The following is a 25,980-nucleotide window of genomic DNA, read 5'->3' as shown; positions in this document are numbered from 1 at the left end:
GACGATAACAAAGCTACAATCTGCAGAGGCCAAATATACCAGGGAACTGAAATGAATGTCCATGAACTCATCCAGGAGTCATAGGTGGACCTCCAGTGACTGTCAAACACAGTGGCAATCTGAGACTGTGATGAAGCGCATGACAAGAATTGTTGGAAACAGGAAACAGACATGTAAAACTCATCTTAACTGGTGAAAAGCTAAGACCTCAGGCTGACGTTCAAAAAAGACCATTGGAATCAGATATATGTGTCTTTGTGAAAGATGCATTAATAAAGCCACATTGTAAATGATCATATAAACATATTGATTTCCTTATGCTAAGACTGGGCTCCACAGCTTAGAGGATTACAGTAGACAGTCCTCCATGCCACATAGCCTGGGATGTTAATTTCTGGATATAGGATCACAATATCAAGAGACTGCCAGTCTCCAGATCTGAACTCTGTGGAAAATCTCTGCAATGACATAAAAAAGAAAATGGATGGTCACGAACCATCAGGCAAAACTGAGCCATTTAATTTTTTTGTGTAAAAAGAGTAGTAGAAAGTTACCCAACACCAATTTAAGCTGTTTGGGTAGTGTCTCTTTTTTTCTAGAGTGTATGTGTCCAAATCTATAAATTATTTTATTTTATTTTATTTTACATGCGCGATTATTGTATAAACCCTACCGGAAGTCATGAATGTGTCGACTGCGTACAATTGATGGATGTTGCGTCACGGTTCCTTTAAAGCAGACCAAATCGAGCCCACCCTGGCCATAAATCCCGGGCCAGATGGACCGTGTCCGAACCTGAAAACTTGGACAAAAACCCGCACCGAAACCTGGTTCTAAAAACCAGGACTCGACTGGGACGGAACTGGGAAGGAAACTGGATAATACCGCGAGTGTCGGAGCTTTTTCAACGGAGTGAAGGTGCTTTTGAGCCCCGGTAGGTTCCCCTTTTCTTCGCTGATTCTTTTCCTCCTTTTTTCCCCACTTCGTTTTACATTTGTTTCCTCTTCTTGGTCATTTTATACCAACCTGTTTAATCTACCGGTAAGTTTGATGTATTCGTCGGCTGCTACAGTGTAACATTCCCGGGTTGTGGGCCTGTTGCAGCCCGGTTCTCGTCCTCCTTCCTCCAGTTTGTTTTCATCAGGAGGGAGCGGCTCTCCTCCTGCTGCTTCTGGCAGCCAGACCCGTGTATCTCCCCTGCAGGCCCATCATCACACTCTGCATTATCACCATATTGTTCAGTATCTCATTTTTAATCAAGTTACTTTACCATCGTGTGTTTCTGAAATGGTACGTCTGCATTATTGTGGTAAATTTCTGATCGATCATTTAAATTAGTATAAAAAATATTAAACCAATATCATAGAAATGTTTTCACATAAGTTCAGCAAAATAATATGTTAATAAAGGACTAACTAAACTACAGTTTATTTGCATTTAATGTGCTTTTACATCATTATGAAGGGCAGATTATATGTATTTGTAATGGTATAATGAATAATAGGCACAAAAAGATTAATAAAAAAAAAAATACAAAGAAAGGACAAACTGATTGGTGAAAGTTTCCCAACATGTGCTACCTTGAAAAAAAAAAAAGCTGAAAAAGACAAAACTGCTTCACACCTGAGATTTAGATTAAAATGTGCTGAAAGGTTTTCTGGATTTTCTGCCTGACAAATGACTGTTAAGCCCCCAAAACAATGTTGACAACTAAAATCTGTGTTTTCAGATTCCTGCTCAAGATAACAGCAAGTCATTATGGGAAAAAAAAGATTGATTTGGCATTTTTAGTTGGTGAAATCTTCATAAATAGCAGTATTTTGCTTAATAAATTATAATTAATCAACTCAATTTGAATTAAAAACCATAAAAAGCTGCCACACAGCGAGATATCTCACATGAAAAAGATGGATTTTACTTCCTGCTAATGGATAGAGTTGAGATCTTGATTGTTTCTACACTTTTCCCTCAGTGTCTGTTTGTATGTTTGCGTGTGGACTGTGTTGTCTCTCAGCTGTGATGTTGTCCTGATAAATTTCACACTTTGCCCCGAACTGCATGTTGTCCTCCCAGTCTGCAAAGATGCTGTGTTCACTGGTCGTCTGTTCAAATCAGCTTTCCTGACCTTAGGACTGTTTTCTCCTTTGATTTGGTTTCAGCTATGATTTGGAAATAGGGCTGGGCGATATGACCTTTTAGTAATATCCCGATATTTTTATGGCATGTCACGATATACGATATATATCTCGATATTTACCTCAGCCTTGAATGAATGCTTTGGTGCTTACAATCACATCAGTAAGATGATTTTGTGTCTCCATTAAAACATAATTGTTCATACTGCATTAAGATATGCTGATTTTAAACAGTTATGCCAAAAGGATGAAATTAAACGAAGCAAACTGATCAAAACCGTATTTATTGAACAGTTAAAGCAGTGTCACAAACATGTAATTTTAAAACAAAATAAAGTGACTTTGCATGATGTAATAAATGCAACGTATGAAAAAAGGTGCTCTAGGGGGTGAATTTTCAAATGATGAACTATTATAAGGCTTTGCTTTATGGATACGTTTTTGAGTTGTCGTGTATTTTTTTTAATCGCAGAGTTTAGCGTAGAAATCTGTCTTTATAATACAGGCAGAATGTCCTCGTATCGTCTCCAATAAACAGCTTCAGCCAGTTTTTAATTCAGGATTTGATTCCCACTTCTTTCTGTACTTTCTAGAGACACGACGAGCTAGATAAATATGCTTGTGTCACACACACAGTGGATGAGGTGAGTAAGTGACAGAGGCTGTGAATGTAATCAAATAGAATTAATTATTTTTGCGTGACGTGAAAAACTTTATAATTTACGTTACACTCTGTAATCCAGAGCGGGATCAGTGTGCAGGTGTCCTCTCTGCTCCTCTGACCGGCTGCAGCTGCAGGCGGAGCGACTGAGTGCTTTAGGACGGAAGAGATTCTCGTGACAATAACTTTACAATATGCTCTTTAAAGTCAGTCGCCAAAACACCAGGAAAGTTTCTAATAACTCCAGTAAAAGTCGCTAGATTTGTCGCTTTTCACAAAAAAAGTCGCCAGATTTAGCAAGAAAGTGGCTACACGCTGCCTCTCATGACGTAGCACGTAGCTCACGTTATGTACGTAACGAGGTGCGCTTGCTTTAACTCTGTGTAAATCGGTGCAGAGTCGAGGAGGAGGAAGGAAACCCCGGCCACAGCTAAAAACACCTGCGTGACAACAGGATACTCGAATATGACAAATATAGACATTTTCTATATCGCACAGAGGACTAGCCACGATATCTCGAGTATACTCGACATGTCGCCCAGCCCTATTTGGAAATATTAAGACAACCTTTATTCTTCTGAAAAAGGAAGTTTTGTTTAAAGGTGGTTCTGAGAATATGTAAATAGGCATGTCAGGTAACAAATTTTGCCATGCAATTAATTGTTTCAGAAATTATTGCGATAGACGATAATATTGCGCTAATTGATATTTGTTGTCATTTGGAGACTTTTTTTCAAATAAAATAACAATAAATGCCATAATATTGCAAGTACACTTTTTCAAGGGTCAACATATTTTCATTTCTGAAGAAAATTTAGCTCAATGTGCAGACAAGACTCATCCAGTCTCCAGTTTGCTAAAGCAGATCAGGATTTTTCCTGGGGTTTTGGCAAACACCCCTGTGATCGTGGACTGTCGGGAAGATGGAACTAGCCTGTTTGTTGTCTTTTTTTTTCCCCCCAGATGGGAAAACTGCTGTTGATGATTGTGTTTTAAGTGCAGATGGAAGCTTGTTGTATGGCTGTGTTTAGTTCATATTGTCATAAAACAAATGTGGCACTTGAGAGAGAAAAGAGAGACAAATGGAAATAGTTGCGTCCAGCAAACTTATTGCACACATGTTTTCTTATCATGCGATTAATGGACTTATTGCTTATTGCGACAGGCCTATATATAAAGAATATGTTTCCTTAAATCAGAGCTCAGAAGTCAAACAGTGATGTGACTGTCTTGGGAAAAAACAAAAAAAAAAACTATACAGATTTGTTTCGGCTTTTTATTGAATCTTTTTGTTTTTCATATCCTCTTGTGAGAGATGTTTATTACATAAACAAATTGGTTCTTCTTTTTAATCCAAATTTTGACTAATTAAGAATGGTTTTTTTTTTTAACAAGTATAATAAACATAATGTGCATATTTATCTCTGTAAATCTTTATTCTCATCAGGTTTTGCTTTGCACTCGTCATAATACACACTGATCCGTGATAACCTTGCTTAACCAGGTCAGAGGGCCTAATTTTTTAGTCAGAAGTATCTCCCACTGCTTGTTTTGTGTATTAAATATCCTGAAACCTTCTTCCTTGATTAAAAGAAAATAGCTGTAGCCAGTCCAGAACCACAAATTCCTTCTTTTTCTTTTCTAAAAGTTATTTTATTTCTTAAAATGTAAATAAGCTGCTGGTTTACTGTTGAGTGTAGCTACTTTAGCTTTTGATGGCTTTTCCACTCTGGGCATGCTCAGATGAGGAGATGCTGTTTTTAAGCAGCCAATTATGATAATAGTCTTGAACAAACTAAATTTTTGTGATTAATGATTCAGAAACACACAGTTTTACGCTGGAAAACTTGTGTAGCATTGCTTGAACTTTTCCAAACTGTCACTCTACAACAAGGTACTTCGAGTGGAAGAAAAGAATGGGCTAAATCCAGAATCAGCATGGAAATCAGTCAGTGCATCTTTAATAATGTCAGCTCTTATCACCAAAATTATAACGTGTTCACGGATAATTTAAACAAATGATCCAAATTTTCTGAGCCACATCTGGTCTCGGACATCCCAGAGAAGGGCAGCAAATGTTAACTAGATATCAGAAACAGATTTCTATTTAGATTTTTAGACAAACAGCATCGGTGCTGATAGAAAAATTACATCATGCCCTCCTTTTGTAAATACCATTACCCCTGGCAACAGCCTCTACAGCATGCACATCTGGAAGCCATCACACACACACGCATGAACTCACACAATATCTGTACAGTACAGTCACCTCATGCTCAGCCATGTGCAGTCATCCTCTGATGTCATCACACATAAATCCAGATTAATTTAATTATACCGTCCAGCTAGCAGAAAGATTTAAGAGGCAGGAGTTATTTGTAAATGTTAAAATCCTATCATTCATTTTGTCTTTAGAGTTTAGTTGTCTCACAGTCTGAGAATAAAAATCTACTTCTACAGCAGCAGATATTTCTGCATCACATGCCAGACAGCGGAACGCTGCGGCAGGACGGGTTTTCCTTTTTAATATCCTTTGGCTCTGTGCAGACTGGTATCACAACACTCTGCAGAAAGACACTGATGATATTCAGAGGAAGTTTTATCCTCACTTACAGAACCTTGACATTTTAAGGATAGGTGACCATGACGGTGTTCTCTGGACGGATGTTCATACCCAGGAAGATAAAACCATTCTCCGAAATATGCAAACACTGTAGGTTACACACATAAACACACACACACACACAAACAGAAACTGGTCTTTAATATCAATTCTTCTCAGTTTGAGTAAAATCGTTTGTGCCGTCTGGGACTATATCATCATATAAATTACTGTTTTTAAATGTCTTTGTGGTATCTGAATACATGAAGCCTATGTGGAAGTGCATAAAACTGCAGTTCCCCCCTCATCCACTAGGGACGGGCTGAGAAACAGAGCGAATCCCCACAGACTCCCATGTTAAAAAGGCCAACTTCCCAGCAGAAATAAACATGTTTACAGTCTGGTACAAAAATCCATTTTCGCTATATTAGGTCATGACAACTGTGGGGGAGTAAATCTTTTCCTAACTCGCCCGTTTAAAAGTAATTTAATCTCAAAATTTGGCATATATAGGGGCGTGTCCTTTTGATTGACAGGTACCCGATCTCCCGCTTCAAGGAAGAAGAACATAGAACAATTGCGGTTTTAGCTATTTAACAACGTGACTTAGCTTTACCCGCTTACCTACGTTAGCTTGTTAGCTCCTGTTATCTCCGGGTTAGCTCGGTTAGCTCTTGGCTACAGGCAGCTCGGAGGTCGCTCGATGTCAACCATCCACGATTTTGCTCTCAGCCCCCCTCTCAGCTCCACCTCTTTGCCCATATTTGCATTTTCTGGGCGAGACGACACGCATGCCTCTGCCAAGATGGCGATTGTAGGAACCGCCCACCGAGCTTCAATTCAGCTCTTCAGAAACCTACGGGTGACGTCACGGAGGCTCTGTGCATCTTTTTATATACAGTCTATGACACAAACACATCTTGGACACGTTCCTCAGTAATTTGGTAGTAAAATGGATGCTTGTAGTCAGGATTAGATTAGCAGGTATTTGTTGTTTTTGTAGTTCAGATTTACATTTAACCCATTGTTCTTCAGCAGAATGATGGGCAGCTTAAGTTTAGTATGAAGTATGTTGAATTTCATGGTGCTGCTTATGGTTTTTCTTTTCTTTTTATTCTTTCAGTTTTTGGGTGTTGTACTCCATCAGATTAGCCATGTTCTTTTTTAGCCACAGAAAGTTGACTAACTAGTCTTTCTAAAAATGTACATGCACTCATGGGTTGCTTTATATCGTATATCATATTCTAACTGGGTTTGACCCCGTTTTCACCTTCAGAACTGCCTCAACTCATGGTAGAATATATTCCACCAGGTGTTGGAAACATTCCTCAGAGAATTTTTCTCTTTATTGTCCTGATGGCATCACACACTTGCTGCAGATTTGTCAGATTTACATCCATGATGAGAATCTCCAGTTCCACCCCATCCCAAAGCTACTCTGCTGGATTGGGATCTGGTGTTTGTGGAGTTCATGTTCAAGAAACCAGCTGGAGATGATGTGAGCTTTGAGACATGGTGCATTGTCCTGCTGACAGTAGCCATCAGAAGACGCTACACTGTGATAGAAAGGGTCAACAACATTGCTGGTTAAACTAGCACAGCCTACACAACCAGTAGGCTGTGCTGTTTAAACTGGTAAGCTGGTAGTAAGGGTACTGAGAAACACTCCCCACATCATTACACATCCACCACCTTGAACTGTTTATACAAGATAAAATGTCTTCATGCTGTTGCATTGTTTGTGTATAATTCTGACCCTACAGTCTTGATGTTGCCATTGAGATTAAGACTTGACACTTTTTCAATCTTCTAATGGCCAGTTTTACAGAGTCTGTGTGAATTTCAGTCTCAACTTCCTGTTCCTGCTGACAGGAGAGGTCCTCTGCTTCTGCATAACCCATCTGTTTCAGAGATCCTGTTAGTTTACCGACTTGCTTCCTTTAACATGTGCAGTAGGGCTGGGCGATATGACCAAAATCTCATATCCCGATATATAACTCATTTTATATCGCCATAACAATTTACATAACAATAGAAAAACTGTTTGTATAATTTTGTGTCAGTCATCAGTTCTTTGTCAGATGTGCTTGGCAACGGCAGCAGTGATCTCCTTCCATCTGGGGGAACTATGACCGTATGGACTTTCACGGGGAAATGCCTGTTGCAGCGCTTGCGTCTGGAGTTTATTATGAGCGCTTTCACCACCACTTGATGCTGCTTTTGCTGCTTTTGCTCGTTGACTCTATTCTTTATTCTGTATTATTTATCCTGATTCTTGCGCTGGTGATAAAATGAGTTAGTTGTGTCGGAGTCCGTTGTCAGGACGGTGAGCTAGTCTGTTGTCGGTTCCACGTCAGTCTTTTTTATCCAAACCGCATCCATGCAACAGAAATTTCCCTTCTTTAATGAACAAGCTCATCAGTTTTGGTTGTATGGTCATCTTTTAGTGAATTACCCTGCTCTGAAACGCATCTGCTACCGTCTTCCTCTGTTTGTTTTTATATTGCAGCCATGCATGCCGTGAAGTGCATCTTGACGTAAAATACTGCAGTAAAGCACCTTAGCATGTAAACCATGTTTCATCATATGAAACATTTTCTATTGTCTAAACGATTTATATGTCGTCATATCGCCCAGGCCTAATCTGCAGTGGATGGAAATGTTCATCAATGTGCATTGTCACCATCCAAGTAGACAAATTTGACCAATTCAAACGAGCAATTCTGCATACCCTGGTTGTAATCTGTGTTTTTTTTGAGGTGTTAACAGTGTATCATCTCCAGTCAGTCTGCCCATTCTCTTCTGATATCAACAGGGTGTTTTGGAGCATTTAAATGGTGCTCACTGGATATTTCTTCTCTCTCAAGCCACTTTCTTTAAACCTCAGAGACGGTTGTGTGTGAAAAGCCCAGTATCAGCAGACTGTAATACTCTGTCAGCTTGTCACCAACAACCCTGCCACATTCAGTGTTGCTTAAATGCCCCTTTCTTCCCCATCCTGGTTCTCTGCTGAAACCCCACCAAGTTGTTTTGACGACATCTACATGTCTAAATGCATCGAGCTACTGCTGTGTGATTATGTGATTTTCTATTTTTGTAGCTGTAAGTTTGCTTTTTGTTGCAGTCTTTTAAAGTAAGTCATAATTTTCACAATAAGGGAGATGTTTTTTTTTTTATTTTTTTTTTTTAAATTGATCATGATTTTATCATAGCAACTGAGCTCTTGATAAAAATGGTTGTCATGGAAGCAGGGCATTTCTATAACAGCGCTGCCAGGGAAACGTCATGTTTTATGAAATCTGTTGTTATGAGAACAAAACTTCTTTTTCTATGAAACATTCAGTAAGAAGGGCTGCCGTGGACGTGGAGCATCCAAGATGTCAGATGTGATCTGATAACAAAGAGAAACGAGAGGAAACATGGGGCTGAGACGCTGATTAAAAGTTAAAATAGGAACAAGACGCCTCCTCAGACTGCAGACACGACGACGACGATGATGATTGTGATGCACATCGACCGCGTCACTCTGCACGCTTGCTCAGATGCAACCGAGATGACTCCTTGTCACACCTCCTCACTGTGTCGGTGGTTGAACGGCTCACAGATTCACAGTGATGCAAAATAAAAACAAACATTTTAAGAAATTACTAAGAAAAAAAAAACAACAGAAGAAGAATCTGTGTCAATACGGAGAGCGATCAGTGGCTGCAGGGACAGTTTTCATCCACAGCTGCTCGGAAAACACTGATGCTTGTGTTTCATACATTCTTCCATGTTTCGATATTTACATCACACACACACACACACACACACACACACACACACACACACACACACACACACACACACACACACACACACACACACACACACACGTTGAAATTCCTCCTACCTGCACACCATTCTGTCATCACATCTGAGCAGGAAGTGAATTATATCAACTTTTCAATCACAAACCATCCTCCCACCTCTTCCTTCTAGTAAACCTCTGCTGTTACGGCTCCCAGTGGTCCTGTTATGCAACAAAACGGTCACTTGTTGTCTATTTAGTTATTAAAATAAGTCTGTAGCTTAAACTGGAATATTTTTAATGTTACTTTATTTGTAGCCGGTAGTTTTTTGTTTTTTTTTAGGTGATTAAAATGGCAGAAGTGTTACATAGACAGTCTATTTCTGTTGTGGACTGACATGTAAAGTTGATTTTAATAAAACTCAAAATACTCAAAACTAAAAATCATGTCAAAAATAAAAATCAAAGATTTGATTTGTTTACTTTTTATAATATTTTGTTGTCTCCTTCAACAGGCCTCCTTTTCTAAATAAAAAAATGGCCGACGCTGACGTCTCCCTGTCCCCGGCTCTGCAGCCGCTCCACCTCAGCCCCTCCCACTCTTCCCAGCCTCTTCCACAAGCCTCCTCTTCATCCCCCACCACGTTCTCTTGCCCCTCTTCCCCCTCCAGCGCCTCATCCTCCTCTTCTTCTACCTTTTCCACGTGCTCTGAGAGCTCATCGGATTGCCCAAATCACCACCCTCACCATCACCACCACCACCGTCCTCCCCGCCCTCAGCTACAGCTCCCCCCGCCTTCCCACAGCGAGCAGCCGTCCTCCCCCAGTGCCAGCCCCCGCAGCTCCAGCCCCAGCGGGAGCATCGGCAGCACCGGCAGCCTCGGCAGCAGCAGCGCCAGCGAGGGGATCGGCAGCAGCGGCATGTCCAGTGGTGGCGACCCCCGAGGACCGAGCCCCCTGCTGGATGTCATCTCAGAGGACGCCATGGAGATGGACCTGGGAGCTGATCAAGGTAACTAAGATGAGGAAGTGCAGTCCTTCTTTACCAGGACTGGTAAAAGGTCCACATGTGGTTATTCTGTTTTTTGAGGAAACCAGATCTGGTTTAGTTTCTGGGCTTTCAGAGCAAGAGAGCTAGAACTGGTTTGCTAGTTTTGAACCAGTATACTGACACTTTGACTGGCAGAGACCTCGACCTTTATTTCTGACATGTTCTGGGAAATCTGCTATCCTCCATGTTATTAGATTTTCTGAATCAGGCCCGGCTGGAGCCCTCCTTACTAGGCCTGGCCCAGTATCGCTTGTATTGAATTCTTCCAACGATCAATAAGAATCACAATTATTTGACAGTAACTTTAACAATATTGAACTGTAAAAAGGCTGTTTGTATCATCTGAAATTTGTCTTAATCTCCAAGTGGAGCATAGCAGCAATTCTATTGGCCGACAAACATTTAATCAGTCAATACACAGACGAATACACAGTAAATTATCCTCTGGATTAGGATGGAAAAAGCCCTAAATGTGTAAACTCATAGTTAAATTTCCCAGTTCGGTATGCATACAATGGTACGTTGTGAAAAGTGACTTCCTGACGAGATCAACTTTTTCTGCCTCCTGTATGAAAGGCCATATGCAAACTAAAGGAAGCATAGCTTTACAACTACTACAGCTGTATGTATAATGTTGGTCTCAAAAACAAAGCAGAAGCATGTGAGATCAGTGTGTGTGTTACTGTGTCAGAGTAAATTCACCCGGAACACAGCAGAACATTATCTCCTCCTGAAAGAAACCACATTCCTTTAGGTGAAAACCAGCATAGCAGCTCAAATCGTCAAGAAACTGCTGAAGGAACCATCAGCTGATGTTATTGGTCAACTTCAGCGAAGGTCAAATTCACTTTAGTGACACCATGAGGATCCAGACAGAAGTGAACCAAAAGAGAGTAAATAGTTTAAAGAGTAAATACTTTACAATAAAACTCCTTCATCTTTATGGAAACTAGAGTGTCTGCTTTCACATGGCAGCGTGAATTGTGGGAAATGTGCTATATAAATGAATTTGGATGTGACCTTGTTTGCGTGGTTTTTTTGAGCAGAAGCTCTTCAGTGGACAGCAGTGTTGTTATTATGTACTTGGGTTTTTTATTTTGTTTTAATGCACATACTTGCAGTCGTTTAGTTGAGTTTATGATCACAGTTTTGGAGTGCTGCATGTTGGGATTAATGCTTCTGAACATGTGCAAAGATCTTCCTCACGAATCTCATGCTGCACCCCCCTGCAAGAGTTTAAACTAAGTTGAACAGAAACCATTTGTACAATGCTGTGAACTGGTTAGCAATGTTCAGTTCTACGAGTCAGATTTGAAACTTTCAGACATTTATTACAATTTTAATGAACTATTTAAGACTTATTACGTAACTTTCTCACTTTAAAAGTGCGTCTTGGACTTGCTGGGTGACACAGTGACATCTGTCATGTGCACTTTTAGAGCCGCTGCTACCCAGCAGCGTCCCGAGGCTGAGAAACTGACGCTATACAACTTTTGCATCCAGGACGCTGCAGCAGAGTTTCACTTCACACACTACAAAACAGATCAACACACTGGCTGGTTTTGACTGCTCACTTTTGCTGATTCAGCAAAGAAATACAAGAAGATTAAAAGAGAAAAAGAGACAAAAAGTGGCTAGAGAGAGCTAACAGGTCTGGTAGGATGCAAGATGGATGCCGAGTTAGCCGTCGATAGGGGGTGCGTGATGAGGAAAATGGCAAAAGCTCTGTATTGTGTCTTTTAAAATAGCTGCAAATTTAAAACTTCAACCACAAACTCACCAAATTAACTCAACTTCTAAAGTAGTAACGTGTCACTTCTTACAGCTTCATTTTTATGTTGAAAGACAACATTGCATCATCTGGGATGTAGTCTGATGATGTGTGGTTCATGGAGGAGCATGCAGAGGCATTTTGTTTACCTGTTAAAGTGACCAAACACTGTTCCATGGCCGATAAATGGTTAATAATTATTTTATTTGATCCTGCTTTCAGTGATCGATCCAGAAGTGGCCCTCAAAGCATGCCAGGAGGTTCTCCTCAAAGTCAAACTGCTTGATAGTAAACAGCAACAAGAGGAACCACGACAACAGCACAGCAAAGATGTCACAGAGCGCAGCGGTCCGCAGTGGAACATCAGTCCAGACACCAGCTCCATCAAAGAGGAAGACGAGAACGAAGACGAAGGAAGAAAAGATGCTGTTAGAACCCAGCAAAACCTGCCTCCTTCAGCCCCCTCTGAGTCGCCCTCGGCATCCTCATCTAAACAGTCGTGGCTGTTGCGCCTGTTTGAATCCAAACTGTTTGACGTTTCCATGGCGATCTCTTACTTGTACAAGTCGAAGGAGCCAGGGGTGCAAGCATACATCGGGAACCGCCTCTTCAGCTTCCCCGACAGCGAGGTGGACTTCTACCTGCCGCAGCTTCTTAACATGTATGTGCACATGGACACGGAGGTGGGAGATGCCATCAGACCCTACCTGGTGAGTCTTCACACCTGGTTTTTGGTTATTTATCCTTAGATCTTTGCTAATGTTGTGGAAATGTCATCTTTGTCCTTTTAGATTCACCGCTGCAAAGGAAGTATAACCTTCTCCCTGCTGTCGGCCTGGTTGTTGGGCGCCTACTCCTCCGACATGCACATCTCCACCCAGCGCCACTCCAGAGGCACCAGACTCAGAAAGCTCATCCTGTCTGATGATCTCAAACCCGCCGGTCCTCCGTCTGACGCTCCTCGATCCGCTTCAGCGTCTGTTTCTGACAGTCCGCTGTCCTCGCCACCCCACCGCCGCTGTCACCGCAGGCACAACAGCAGCAACACCGAAACCTCCATCTCGCCTTCCTCCGTTCCCGGCCCTGCCTCGAACAGCCCCGATCAGGGGGAGGTGTTTGTATCTCCCTCTAGGAGGACCCACCAAAGATCCAAGTCAGATGCTACCCTGGTGAGCAGCGGACCTGGTGCCAGTCTCCGGCGGACTGGGAGTAACCCGAAGGTGGAGGCGGTCCATGAGGAGGTGAGGGGCAGCGTTTTTCAGATATGATGACTTATGACTGAATACCTGAGGAGAGCAGGAAACTGGGGGGTGTGATGGTGGCTCATAAGGCTGCATTAATCTGTCCAGCGGTTAATCTCCTCGTTTACTGTTTATAAGTTTAATTCTTGTAGCCATGGAGATTCCTGTAAGTACCCAGAACTTACATAAAGTAGGATTTTGACACATGACCTTCTCCTCAACATTAGGTAGGATTTTAGGTGACTAATTACACCTCTAACTAATTGTGTGAAGTAATTCAGGGAAACAAGGATAAAAACAGCACATCGGATGGATTAAAATGCGACTTTTGAGGCCTCGGCGTTTGGGGCTGCTAACAGCTCCTCACTTCATCTAGGCTGAGTTGTAAAGTTTTGTATGATGAGATTATGTTTTTAAAAAGAAGTCACATTCAGTAAATGACAGATAAAGCATTTACAACCCTGCAAGATTAGACACATTTGTTTTGCTGCTGATCTTATCTGAAGATGTGTTTGGTTTGTTTCTGTCCTTTACTTTCTCTCATGCTGAACCTGTTTTCTTTCATTAGATGCGTCATTTACTTTTTTGTTTGACACGTGTGGGAAAACTAGTCTGCTTTATGCATCACCTACGCAAGCACAAAAAGCAGCTGCAGATCCTCTGTCTGTCTGATTTCATTTCTATTTTGTAATAGTTTGTGATTCTTTAAAATATGACATAAATGATAATATAATTTAGATCAAACAGAAATTCGGAGTACAATTCTTTCTCTTCAGCTCCTGCTTTTGTTCTAGGGTGGAAGGTTTTTTCAGATGTTTGGGAACTGACAGGGAGCAGGTATCAGCAGGTGAAGTTGGAAAAAAATGGAAGTACCTCATTTAGATCTGAGCTTCCAGGCACAACATGCTTATGTTTACATTTGATGTCATGTCCACTTCCTGAAGATATTGTCCTTTGATATCCATCCAAGACAAATCCTCAGAACTTCTCTGTAAAAGAGATGAAAGGAAGAAGATTTAGCATAGATTGCTTGAGGTTGTTTTCTTGTATTACAAACAGAATTGTGTATATTTAAAAAAAAAAAAAAAAAAAAAAAAAAAAAAAAAAAAAAAAAAAAAGCTGGAGCTTCTAAAACTTCGTGCTTTGGCTGCTTCTGCTTTTGTTGTTGCAGCTGATCAGCTGTAACAAGTCGGATGAAGCTGGTTCTCCATCCGAGTGTGTAGTAAGATGGAGAAACCGAGAGATCAGTGCGTGTTTTCTGTGTTTAACTTGTCCTTCACATTCCTGGCTGGCAGCTCAGTCACATGCACCGAGGCTCTCCATTGGCTGAGAGCCAGATGCATTGTGCGACGCCATTGGTTGCTCTGCAAAGAGAAAAACAGATGAGAGGCTGAGTGAAATCTATAAACCTCTCCTGTTTTTCTTATAGTTCTTCTCACGTTTGATGCTGTTTTGCAGTTTTTCTTTTGTTTTTTGTTTTTTTTTTGGTACTGGAATACCACAGTGGAAAAATGAAAAGCAGGAGAGAGACTTAGCAGGAAGAAGAGGGATGATAAACTTCTTTATTTTCTGCAGTTGAACTTCTGATGTCCCGATAAAGAAGTCTAAACTTCCTTTCTTCAGCAGAATAAAAGGAAATATTCAGCGCTGATAAGACAAAATAATACAATATGCATGAAAAACTTTTGCATTTTACCCAAAGGAAAATAACATTTTAAACCTTTGTGTAGAGGTGAAATAACATTAGCTCCAGCACTCTACCAGTTCTTGCTCTGCTTTTTAAGCGTTTAAGTTTTAAGAGAAAAAAAATGAAGAAAATTCTGCTATATTTCCCCCCCCCCCCCCCCAACCCCTACAGACTCTCAGGCTTTTAAGAGTTTCAGCTTGGCAGATTACTGCGTGCTGGCTCTTGAGTTAAGACTGCAGGAATGTTTGCAGCTACAGCAGCAGCTCGCCTCTTTATTTCAGATTACAGCCACGGCTAGCTGCCCCCTTGCTGCTTAAATGGCCGAAAAGTGACTGAAACGGTGTCTTCGAATGCTTAATCGGAAGATATTGTTTCAAAATTGAAGAACTGTGGAGATAATAAATCTTTTGACATTTTTTTTAACACTTTTAAAATGTAAACTGCAGACTTGGCTAACAGGAAGTACCATTAGTTTAATACATTTAAGGCTTGTGCCACCTGAAACGGTTCCCGTTTGCTGATTTGCTCCTTCTGCTTGAGTAATTGATCTAAATAAAAGGCCGAAGTTTGATAGAAACTGTCTGCTTTTGTTTCTCTCCGTGTTCAAAGAGAAGCTCTGAGAGTGAAACATGATATGATGCAGCGAAACCAAAAACCTGCTGCAGACGATAGCCTGACTTCACGACCTCTTTGTGCAAGGCGAGAGTTGCCATGGTTACGGAGGGGCGGTAGGTGAGTGGGAGGGCAGGAAGCGGAGAGAAGGAGGGGTGGACAGTGTGATGGGATGAGTGTCGGCTTACAGCCAGAGGCTGCAGATGCTCAGAACAACAGCGAGAGGCAACCAGGCGGCATTTGAAATATTAATGATTTAAATAAGCGACTCACATATTTTATTCTATCTCTTCAGCTGTTTCTGTGGTTTTGGGGGTAGTTTTCACTCTTTATGATCCTCGGATTATTTCAGCCGCAGTTTCTGCTTGTGTCTAATTTTTTTTCTTTTTTTAGTGTTTCGTCCGTCTGCAGAAACCAGGTCATAAAAATATCTTTAACCTTCTTTCCTGTCTTTGATTTTTCCTTTGTGAAAACGTTTCCATGTGTCGAAGAAGGACGTCACCCTAGTCTGGTTCTGGGAGTGGGGAAGCCGGAGAGGCCTCTGTTTGAGGATTTTTAACCCACATGATGCTAAAACAGCCTGTTGGTCGTCACATGACTTAAACTGCTGTTTCACAATGCAAAGATGAACTGAGGCAAGTCTGTTCTGGTCTGACCAGTCAGGGTGTTCAGTCTGGTTTCTGGTTTGTGAGTGAGCCATTTTCACATGTTCACATTCACATTGACGGATAAGAGGGTCAGTCAGTGTCAGCAATGGCAGAAAACTTTAGTCTTTGGTCTTCTTATTTATCAGACCTGCTCTGAAATCATGAGCCCTTGCGGACCCTGAGGTCCTCTGGTACCGGTATCTTAACTGTTCCTGAAGTGAGAACTAAAACTTATGGTGCGGCCTCGTTACACCAAGGCAGACCCTGATTAGAGAACCTCGGAGCTGCAGGGACTTTTGATGTATTTAAAAGGATCAGAACCTCTTTAATTGTATTCTTATACTTGCTCTCTGATCTTTTGTTGTTTGTTCACATTTTATATAATATTTCTTTAACTCTAACGTTTTCCTCTTGGAGATCGTCAACACCAGCGGCTTTACCTGCCTGGTCTACAGGACTGTTGCCAGGGGCGGCTGGGGGTCCTGCACTGCAGCCCTATGGCGGTGGTGTGGACCACGACCTGCCCGGGTCGTTTCCTCACAGAAGTGTTGAGCCACATTGAGAAAAAAACTATTTTTATTTTGTGAAAGAAGGTAAATATTAAAATGAAAGGGTGAATTAAAGACCTCCACAGGCGCAGGTCCGACTCATGACAGTCCAGACAAATAACACTGTGGTTTTGCTTGGTTTTTGTGCGGTTGTTGTCGGTTCGTTAAGATCAGTTTTTTCTTTTTTCTTTTTTTTTTTTTTTCTTTTTTTTTTTTTTACAATCTTGTGATCAAGTCTTGTGTCTTTAAAATAATATTCTCCAGCTGTGGGTTGGAGAATGTTTTGTTTCTGGGTTTGTATTCCTGTAGTTGGCAGAGACGTGCAGACATAAGCCTGGTATAAACATAATACATTTGCTTTTGCTTTGTGGAGTTCAGCTTTTTAATTCATAGTATTGATCAGTTTCCGACTCTCTGGTCATGTTTTTCTTCTTGCGTGTTTGCAGCCGGAACGTCTTCGTCCTCAGCGGGAGTTTGTCAAGTCTCTGTTCTGCATTGGGAAGCGTCTGGCCACTCTTCCCACCAAAGAGCAGAATACCCAGCGACTGATCTCAGAGCTTTCGCTCCTCAATCACAAGCTTCCAGCTCGGGTTTGGCTGCCCACAGCTGAGCACCAGCACCATGTCTGCAGGGTCCCCCACACCCAGGCTGTCGTCCTCAACTCCAAGGACAAGGTGACTCCTTTGCACTGTGCGCCACTGTAATCATGACGAACTTCTTAAAGTACTGTACAAAGGTCTTGATCAACCCCTCATTTCTTTTTAAAAGATTGCAAGAAAGCGGATAATAGATGAGGTGATTCTTTTTAAATGTGCAGAAACATTGATGTGAATCCAGTATTTAAGGCAAAAATGGAGACTAAATGAGTCAAGTCAATATTTGGTTTGTCACCTTTAGTCTAAATCCTCTTAGATTCGAATCGGTGTGTATTTAGCAGACATGTGCAGAGCTTGTCTGAGTCCAAGTCAGGTCTGTTCCCGCAGGAACACTTAGAAAAACCTGCAGGACGCCAGTTCTCAAGGACCAGGGTTAGGGATCCCTGATCTAGTAGTTGTCCTCTTAAAATGGTCAGTAACAAAGAAAAGACTGAAAGGAAGTGAGAAAGGAGCTGCCATCCAAAGAAACACTTAAAGAAAAACCTTGATGAAGTCGAAAGAATAACAGCTCAAGAGCTCTCCAGTAGGAAGAGATTACAGCGCTCAGAGGGTCTCTCAGAAGCAAAGTACAAAGAACTGAAGGGTTTTAAAAAGCTGTTTAATTGCTTGACATGAAAAAACAAATAAAATCACCAATACACAAGATTTAAGAAAAGGAAAAAGGTATTTGAGTGTCAGGGTAAAATGGTTCTTATCATCAGACTGTGACTCTTCCTTCAGGCTCCCTACATCATCTACGTTGAGGTCTTGGAGTGCGACAGCTTTGAGACATCTCCAGTTCCCGTTCGAATCCCGGAGACGAGGATCCGCTCGGCCCGCTCCGCTGAGAATCTGGACTGCAGCCCCGTGGCTAACGCTAACAGCGGAATTATGACTTCGGAGCACAGAGCAGGAAGTTTCTCCACCGTCCCAAACTATGACAACGATGACGAGGCGTGGGCCACCGATGATATTGGACAGCTTCAGGTGGAGGTACTTCTTTTTTTTTTTTTTTTCCTAATTTCTTTGTAAAATAATCATTGTGCTTATGCCAGAGGTGTAGTCAGGTCAATGAAAATCCCAGCTGTGTGCACATTGAAGGATATTAGCAGGACTTTCCGTGCGTTTACATGGGAGTTTTCATTCCTGTTTAATTCCAAATAAAAGTTCATTTCGCTTTAAACTGATGAAAAATGACCATGTAAACAGTTAATTCCTAATGCAAATCTCTATTTAGAATTAAACTTAATTCTGATGTAAGTGTCTGGTTTATTTGCATTTTAATTCCGATCTATTTAATTCCTCTGTCATGTAAACCTTCATTCCGCTTGAAGTTAATTCCGGTCGTTCTGAGCATGCTCGTTACCTTGTCCTGTCCCGATGACGCGCGTTGTTTTGCCTCCCATGTTCGGTGGCCTGTCTTTCTTCTCCTTCTCAGTTGCTGCACAAAGTGAAGTAGTATGCTTGTGTTGAGCTGGTACTTCAAAATTATAGTAAAAATAGCAGCAAAACTGAAACTTATTATGTAGTTTTTACAAGTTGTGACTGAAAAGACAAGAAGCAGGGAGCCAACTTTATTTCCGGTATATATCATACGTCACATGCACCCTCTGTCCAATCAGAACCCTTCCCAACCCGCCGCTCTAAAGAGGAATTAAGTAAGGACTGTTTCATGTAAACGTTCATTTAGAATTATTATTTTCATGTAAACTCGTAGGAGAATACGTTAATTCCGAATTATTTCATTCCGAATTAAAAAGCATCATGTAACCGTAGCCTTTGTGTGTGTTGCAGGCAGAGGCTCAGACCAGCAGCAGCGACAACATCAGTCAGTTTTCAGTCGACAGCATCACCAGTCTGGAGAGCAAAGAGCCGGTGTTCATCGCTGCTGGTGACATCAGGTAGATGCACGCTGTGGGAAACGTGGTCGAGCTAAAAGGTCGACGTACATAAATAAAAATGCTGGAAATGACTTGGCTTAACCATTGTATTAACGAAGTTAAACTCAGTCGTGGACTGAGAGTTGAATTAAAGAGATGCACGTTCTTGTTCACTGTGAAATGAAATGCGGTGAGGTGTTAAATTTCTTCACCAGCTGCTGTAAAATCCCAGAATATTTATTTCTCTTCATCTGTATGTCATTCATTCAACTCTGTTGCAGACGCCGTCTGTCGGAAAACCTCGCTCACCCTCCAACCTCATTCAGGAGGGATCCCGAGGACCCGTCGGCGGTCGCCCTCAAGGAACCCTGGGAGGAGAAAGTCAGGTGTGTCTCATCAATCAGCTCATGAAATCTGCTCAGCTGCTTTTTTTTGTGCGGCTGCAGTAACTCTGTGTTTCTGCTCAGGCGGATCAGAGAAGCCTCCCCGTATGGTCACCTCCCCAACTGGAGGCTACTGTCGGTCATCGTGAAATGTGGAGACGACTTGAGGCAGGAGCTGCTGGCCTATCAGGTCCTCAAACAGCTGCAGGTACAGACAAACCTGAACTACCTGCTGGAACTGGAAAATACAGCAAATCCTCAGTCGCTGCGTTTAAAGCATTCTGGCACAGTTCTGTCAAAACATGTGACTTAGTCCGAACATCCTAATCCAGGCTACATTAGAAATGGATCAGTATGTTGGTGCTTTCCAGTGCCATCACATCGGACTGGGTCCTGATGAGGAATATAGCATACAAATAGGGTCCTATAGCCACCTGCTGATCTTTCTTGGTTTTACGATTTTAATAGCTTAACTAAATTGCCAATATGGCAGATAAATTACAATAAAACAGTGGAAAATTATTTTATATAAAATATTTTATGTTAAAGAAACCTGCGTGAATACAAGCTAGGGGGGAAAACAAAATCCAGCTTTCAGTTTCAGTTCAAAATTTCCTATCTTAAAGACGCATGACGTATCTTTCTGACCTTAAAACTTTGCATCCCGGACTTGTTCTATGACACAGTGATATCTATCGTGTGCATTTTTAGAGCCGCTGCTGCCCAGCAGCGTCCCGTAGCTCAGAAACTGCACTACACAACTTTTCCATCCGGGACGTGACGATTTGCTTCGCGGTAAAATAAGGAACTGTCTGTTTAGAACATGCAGCATCGCTGATTCAGCAAAGAAACACAAGAAGATTTAAAGGGAGAAAAGGACAAAACAAAAGTCATTGTAGGTCATCGTCTTTTGCTGGCTGGAGAGGGCTAACAGGTCAGGTAGGATTTAAGATGGATGGACGCTACGTTGATAGGTGTGTGACGGGGAAAATGGCAAAAGTTCTGTTGTGTGTCTTTCAAATGTCTGGCTCAGGAGATCTTTTTTCTTTTTTTTCTGCCTTAACCCCTGTGAATGAACCCTGTGTGATAATGGGGTCCAGCCAGAGCAGCTGATATGATTCATCGTGGCAACGAGTAAATAAAGAGCAGAGACTATTTAATCTGGAGTAAATGGGTCAGCTCTAATTTTAAATGCCAGTAACCCACGTTCCCCTCTTTTATTTTTAGACACAAAACAATGTGTCTGCTTAAATCAGTGTTTAGTTAAATGAGGTTTAAGTTCACGCTCATTTATTCTGTGAGGTGTGTGTTCCAGCTCAAACAGAGAATATTTATTCAGCTGTAATGCGACAGGAAGCAGACGGAGAGGAGTTTATTTTCAGGCCTGTTTGTAAACTTGCAGAGCTGTAATGGAGATTCTGGTACAGTTAAAAGTAAAAAGATATGTTTTAATCTTTGAAAACAACTCAGAACCATATGGAATTAGATTTGTTCCATAAACTCCAAGCAAAACTTTTTAAAACTCAAGCAAAAAACAACAATTAAAACCAAAACTTTCTAAAACTTAAGTAAAATAAATTATCTCAAAATCAAAAATGATCAATCATGAAAACTATTAGGCTTTTATTTTGTTAAATTGAGTAGTTTTGTTTGCAGTTTCCTCATCCTCTTTCTCTCTTCTCCCTATTTTGGTTGTGCTTCACTGTCTGATTCATGATTGTTAGTGCAAACAAAACTACTCAATTTAACAAAATAAAAGCCTATCAGTTTTCATGATGATTGATAATTTTTGATTTTGAGATAATTTATTTTAGTTAAGTTTTAGAAAGTTTTGGTTTTAATTGTTGTATTTTGCGGAGTTTTAAAAAGTTTTGCTTGGAGATTATGGAACAAATCTAATTCCATAGAACCACACCATGTCCATGCTTAAGCTGAAAGTAAATAACGTTACAGTGTGATGATTGACTCCCTCAGACATTTTGATAATTCTAAGACGATTGTTTTTCACGTCCCTGATGCTAAAACTAATTTATAATACACAGGCACAGACACTGATTCTAGCTTCAATGCTTCTAATATTTGCAGTTTTACTGGCATAAATTTAGTTTTTTCTTTGTTTTGTTTCCTCCAAACGGCTTTGTACAGCTATAATATTTTTCTGCTTGAAGGGGAGACGGTTGGAGGATAAAAATGACAACAGACTTTAAGCTGTCTTCTGTTTTAATTAACCCCCATCATTAGATTCATCATTACAATCATAAGATTTCCCAGGTAACATAAAGTCAGAAAAGGCAATTGTTATATTTTAATGACCTGTGGTGTGTGTTTGTGTCCATCAGTCCATCTGGCAGCAGGAGAGAGTTCCTCTGTGGATCAAACCTTATAAGATCCTGGTGATGTCCTCAGACAGCGGGATGATTGAGCCTGTCCTCAATGCGGTCTCTCTACATCAGGTATGCAGAAAACAGATGCTGCAGACAAGCGTTTCATCCCTTTATTTTATTAACAGTTAAACACGACAGAAGTTAATACTGAAAACTGTTTTGAAAGTTCATGCACATGTAATATTTGATTTGTTTTCTCTTAATCAGGTGAGGAAACAGAGCCAGCTGTCGCTGCTGGATTACTTCCTACAGGAGCACGGCAGCTTCACCACAGAGGCCTTCCTCACCGCACAGAGGAATTTTGTCCAGAGCTGCGCTGGGTACAGCCTCATTTGTTACCTGCTGCAGGTCAAAGACAGGTGAGATGCAAAACAGCCACAAATAGAGGCCTAAAGGGAACTGGAAATGACCCAAAACAAGCATAAAGTAGGGGGAAAAAAAGCTTTTGATACCGAGTGCCTGTGTGAGCTTCAGGGTTTCTCTGTACTTCCTGATCTTTGTCAGGCAGGAAGTGATCCTGGGTTTGATCTCTGTAAATTCAACCTTTTAACACACCTGGCTCTGAAAATCTGTCACTAAAGATAAAAATGGAAGAATTTGGAATAAAAGGTTCTTTCCTATTTCAGATGTTCAGAACTGTCTTTTATCTCATATTGCGCCATGACGCAAGATAATCTGACACTCTTCGTTTGAGTGATCATAGATGTAATTTTGGTGGAAAGCAAAGCAGTCCAGTGGCTTTTAAAGTTTAAACTGTTTTTATTCTCTGCAGACACAACGGAAACATCCTGCTGGACTCTGAAGGTCACATCATCCACATCGACTTTGGCTTCATCCTCTCCAGTTCTCCTCGTAACCTCGGCTTTGAGACGTCAGCCTTCAAACTCACCTCAGAGTTTGTTGACGTAAGTAAACCGTTTTGTCTCTATCAAGATCCGATCTGTAGCAGGAAAAAATCTTAATTCCTTTCTTCACTTTGAAGATGTGCTAAAAGAGTTACTGAATCTGCCCGACCGCGTACTGATTATTAAGATCGGTCAGATGTTTCATTAAGGAGGCGGAGAGTAAATGGAGAAGTCTGCAGCTTTTAACAGCAACAAGTTAACAAAAAAAAACCATGGAACTTAACCAGTGTTATGGCCGGTTTTCAGGCCACCACAAATAAGGGAAGCTATGAGAGAGTTAATGTAAAAATACAACAAAAAAAACGTCTTTTATATACCAAACTAAAATAACTTTAAATGCTGAATAATACAAGCAAAAGAAGCAAAGTAACTTAAAGAATGCCAGGCCCTAAAGGAGGTCGGTAGAGAGAGATCCACCCTAGAAAGAGTGGATCCTTTGTACACCGCGGAGACTCTGGTCAGCTGCCTCTAATTTGCCATCAGCACCATTTGAGGTCAGAGCTTGAATGGAGAGCAGTAGTACCTCCATGTATCTGAACTCTCCAACCTCACTCATGGCACATTTTGTCTTTCAGGTGATGGGCGGCCTGGACGGAGACATGTTCATCTACTATAAGATGCTTATGCTTCAAGGTCTGATTGCAGCCCGGAAGCACATGGAGAAGGTGTTGCAGATTGTTGAGATCATGCAGCAAGGTAACTCGTCTGTTTATGATAGCTTGTGTAAAACAGCTGATTTTTCCATTTTACCATTGAAACGTGCATAAAAATAATTTCCTTTATTATATGCATGTTACTGTAGAGTAGCTCGTATATCTCAGCGGCAGTTAAACATGAATTTCTTTTGTGTAAATGTTAGAAAAGATGAGTAAATTTTTACCTCAAATATGTTTATGTAGTATTGTCAGAAAGTGGAATTGTCAGATTGATTAATGAATAATTTAGTTTAGAGACTGGAACAGTTGTGCATGACTGTCCAAAAAAATGTCCATAAATCTGCAAATGATGCAAACCTACTTTTGCAGTTTGAAGATAAAATGAAGGAAAAAAAATCTTGTTCTTCTGTATTTTCTCTGCTTGTCCAGGTTCTCACCTGCCCTGTTTCCATGGCTCCAGCACCATCCGCGGTCTGAAGGAGCGTTTCCACATGTCTCTGACGGAGGAGCAGCTGCAGCTGCTGGTAGAGCAGCTGGTGGACGGATCCATGCGCTCTATCACCACAAAACTCTACGACTCCTTCCAGTACGTCACCAACGGCATCATGTGACAAGGGACGGCAGGAAGAGATGAACACACCTCCAAACTGAGGGACACAAACTAATTATCTCTACGAGTGAAAGTGGCGGCTTTATTTCTTTCCGACTTGAACCAGGAGTTGAATGTGGCACCGATGGGATTTACTGGATCTGAAGTTTGATTCTTCTGGAATCTGTTGGATGAATTAGGTCAACATTTTGATGAGATCTCAGAAAGTACAGAATCTGGAACTTTTCTGGGTCAGCAAAACGCAAAGCATCAGAGGTTGAAGGCATTGCAGACGTCAGCTGTACTGTTGCCTGAGATGGATTGAATCCAGATGGACTCAACTCTGAACCTGCACATGTGTTGCTGGTTTTAGGGATTCTTCTGTGTTTGGATTAATTCAGATTGTAAAGCTGCTTCTGAAAGCATTCAGTAGAAAGGAATAATTCCTTTATTGAGGAACTAATTTAGTCATCGAGTTAAACTTTCAATATCTGCACATTGCAGTTCGACAAAACTGAGCCGTCACCACTTTCGACTTTAACTTGTCTGTCGATTAATCAGTAAACCACTAATCTAACTTGCAGCAGAGTTCATTCATTAGAAACTTCTGATCTGGTTTTATTGCAAGTATGAAATAATTTAAAAGTGCTTTAACTTGAAACTTTTACTAATATGAATATTGACTAATTTAATTACTGAAAAGTGAATAATTTGGTTGAAGCTAACATGTTTAGAAATGCAATTTTCCCTTTGAAATGATTTATAAACGGTACTTGCAGTTTACCATATGCTCTTTTAGTCCCATTATAGTGAGATAAAACATTTTAATTATAAATTACACTATCATAAATACATCTTCAATGTTTTAGTATGACTTTACTAACTTCTCATAAGGGGATGGCTCTGACTGCAAAAGAAATGGTAGTGCTGAAACTGGTTAATTGTAACCCCCATCATCTGATTATTCTGAGATTAAATCCGCAGAAGATTGTATGGACCATCGTAACTCTTTAAAGCAACATGACAGCAGCCTGGTCCAGCTGATCCTCTTCTAACAAAGTCCAGTCCATCTGGGCAGCAAACACCAGCAGGACGTCTGCCTGCGGCGTCTCGTATTAACCGAGGATATTTATCGGTATTTGTGGTTGTTCTTAAAGAACAGAAACACTAAATGGTAAAAGCACAACCTAAACTTGGTGTTGGTTTTTTTTCCCTTGTCTGTTATCTGGAAAAGCAGATGAAGTTGTTTCGAGAGAGAAAAGATTGAATTGTCATCTCTTTGTTGGTTTGAAATGAGGTCTGAGAGGAGTTTTGCTCCACATGTTAAATTTCAGTTATTTCACCAGACACTTACAAAAGGAAAAAAATATTAAAAATGATCATACTTAAAAATATTAGAAAAACATGAAGTTTTTTTGGAACAAGGTCAGCATTCCTACATTTAACTTTTTAAAAGAGATCCCTACAAGTAGCGACAGAATCCATTCAGTCCAAGTCATACTTGGTTTAATGTTAAATGTTGCAAGATGTCTCGCATCTTTTTCTCAAGCATGCTCGATATAATAAAAGTTAAGAAATGGAAAGTTTGTCTTCAGTAGTTGCTTAAGCATGCTTATTAACTGACTATGACCATACACTGTGCATGAAAATTTGATGTAGCCTCCCACTTTAAAACATGAAGCCAGTATAGAAGTGCCTTGAAGCTGCATTCTGTCTAATGACCTACAGGGGGCGCCTCATAGTTTCATAAACAAATCCGGTTCCATTGAAATGGTATAATGTCCCTACATTTCTCCTGATCTG

The 25,980-nt window shown here is 40.9% G+C and overlaps 1 protein-coding gene across 2 annotated transcripts; it reads left to right on the top strand.

Moving 5' to 3' along the window:
- Nucleotides 1-828: 828 nt before the first annotated feature.
- LOC306770468 (phosphatidylinositol 4-kinase beta-like) lies at nt 829-24,199 on the top strand (the record flags this gene model as incomplete). Of its 2 annotated transcripts, XM_079259319.1 has the most annotated exons (14): nt 829-934; nt 9,704-10,200; nt 12,233-12,720; nt 12,802-13,251; nt 17,192-17,419; nt 18,122-18,373; nt 19,175-19,281; nt 19,542-19,646; nt 19,728-19,851; nt 21,983-22,096; nt 22,235-22,386; nt 22,800-22,932; nt 23,508-23,628; nt 24,018-24,199. In XM_079259319.1, the coding sequence occupies exons 2-14, from the start codon at nt 9,726-9,728 to the stop codon at nt 24,197-24,199; spliced, it is 2,931 nt and encodes a 976-aa protein (XP_079115445.1). In that variant the 5' UTR covers nt 829-934; nt 9,704-9,725. The 2 variants fall into 2 exon arrangements, with proteins under 2 accessions (XP_079115445.1, XP_079115446.1); XM_079259320.1 differs by lacking the exons at nt 829-934; nt 9,704-10,200 and having other exon boundaries at nt 12,696-12,720; nt 19,187-19,281.
- Between the last annotated feature and the right edge of the window lie 1,781 nt (nt 24,200-25,980).

The sequence above is a fragment of the Telmatherina bonti genome, assembly GCF_933228915.1.
Source record: "Telmatherina bonti genome assembly, chromosome: 19".
In the NCBI taxonomy this organism is placed as follows: domain Eukaryota; kingdom Metazoa; phylum Chordata; class Actinopteri; order Atheriniformes; family Telmatherinidae; genus Telmatherina; species Telmatherina bonti.
Note: the sequence above shows the minus strand (reverse complement) of the source record. Positions and strands in the feature narration are given on the sequence as shown.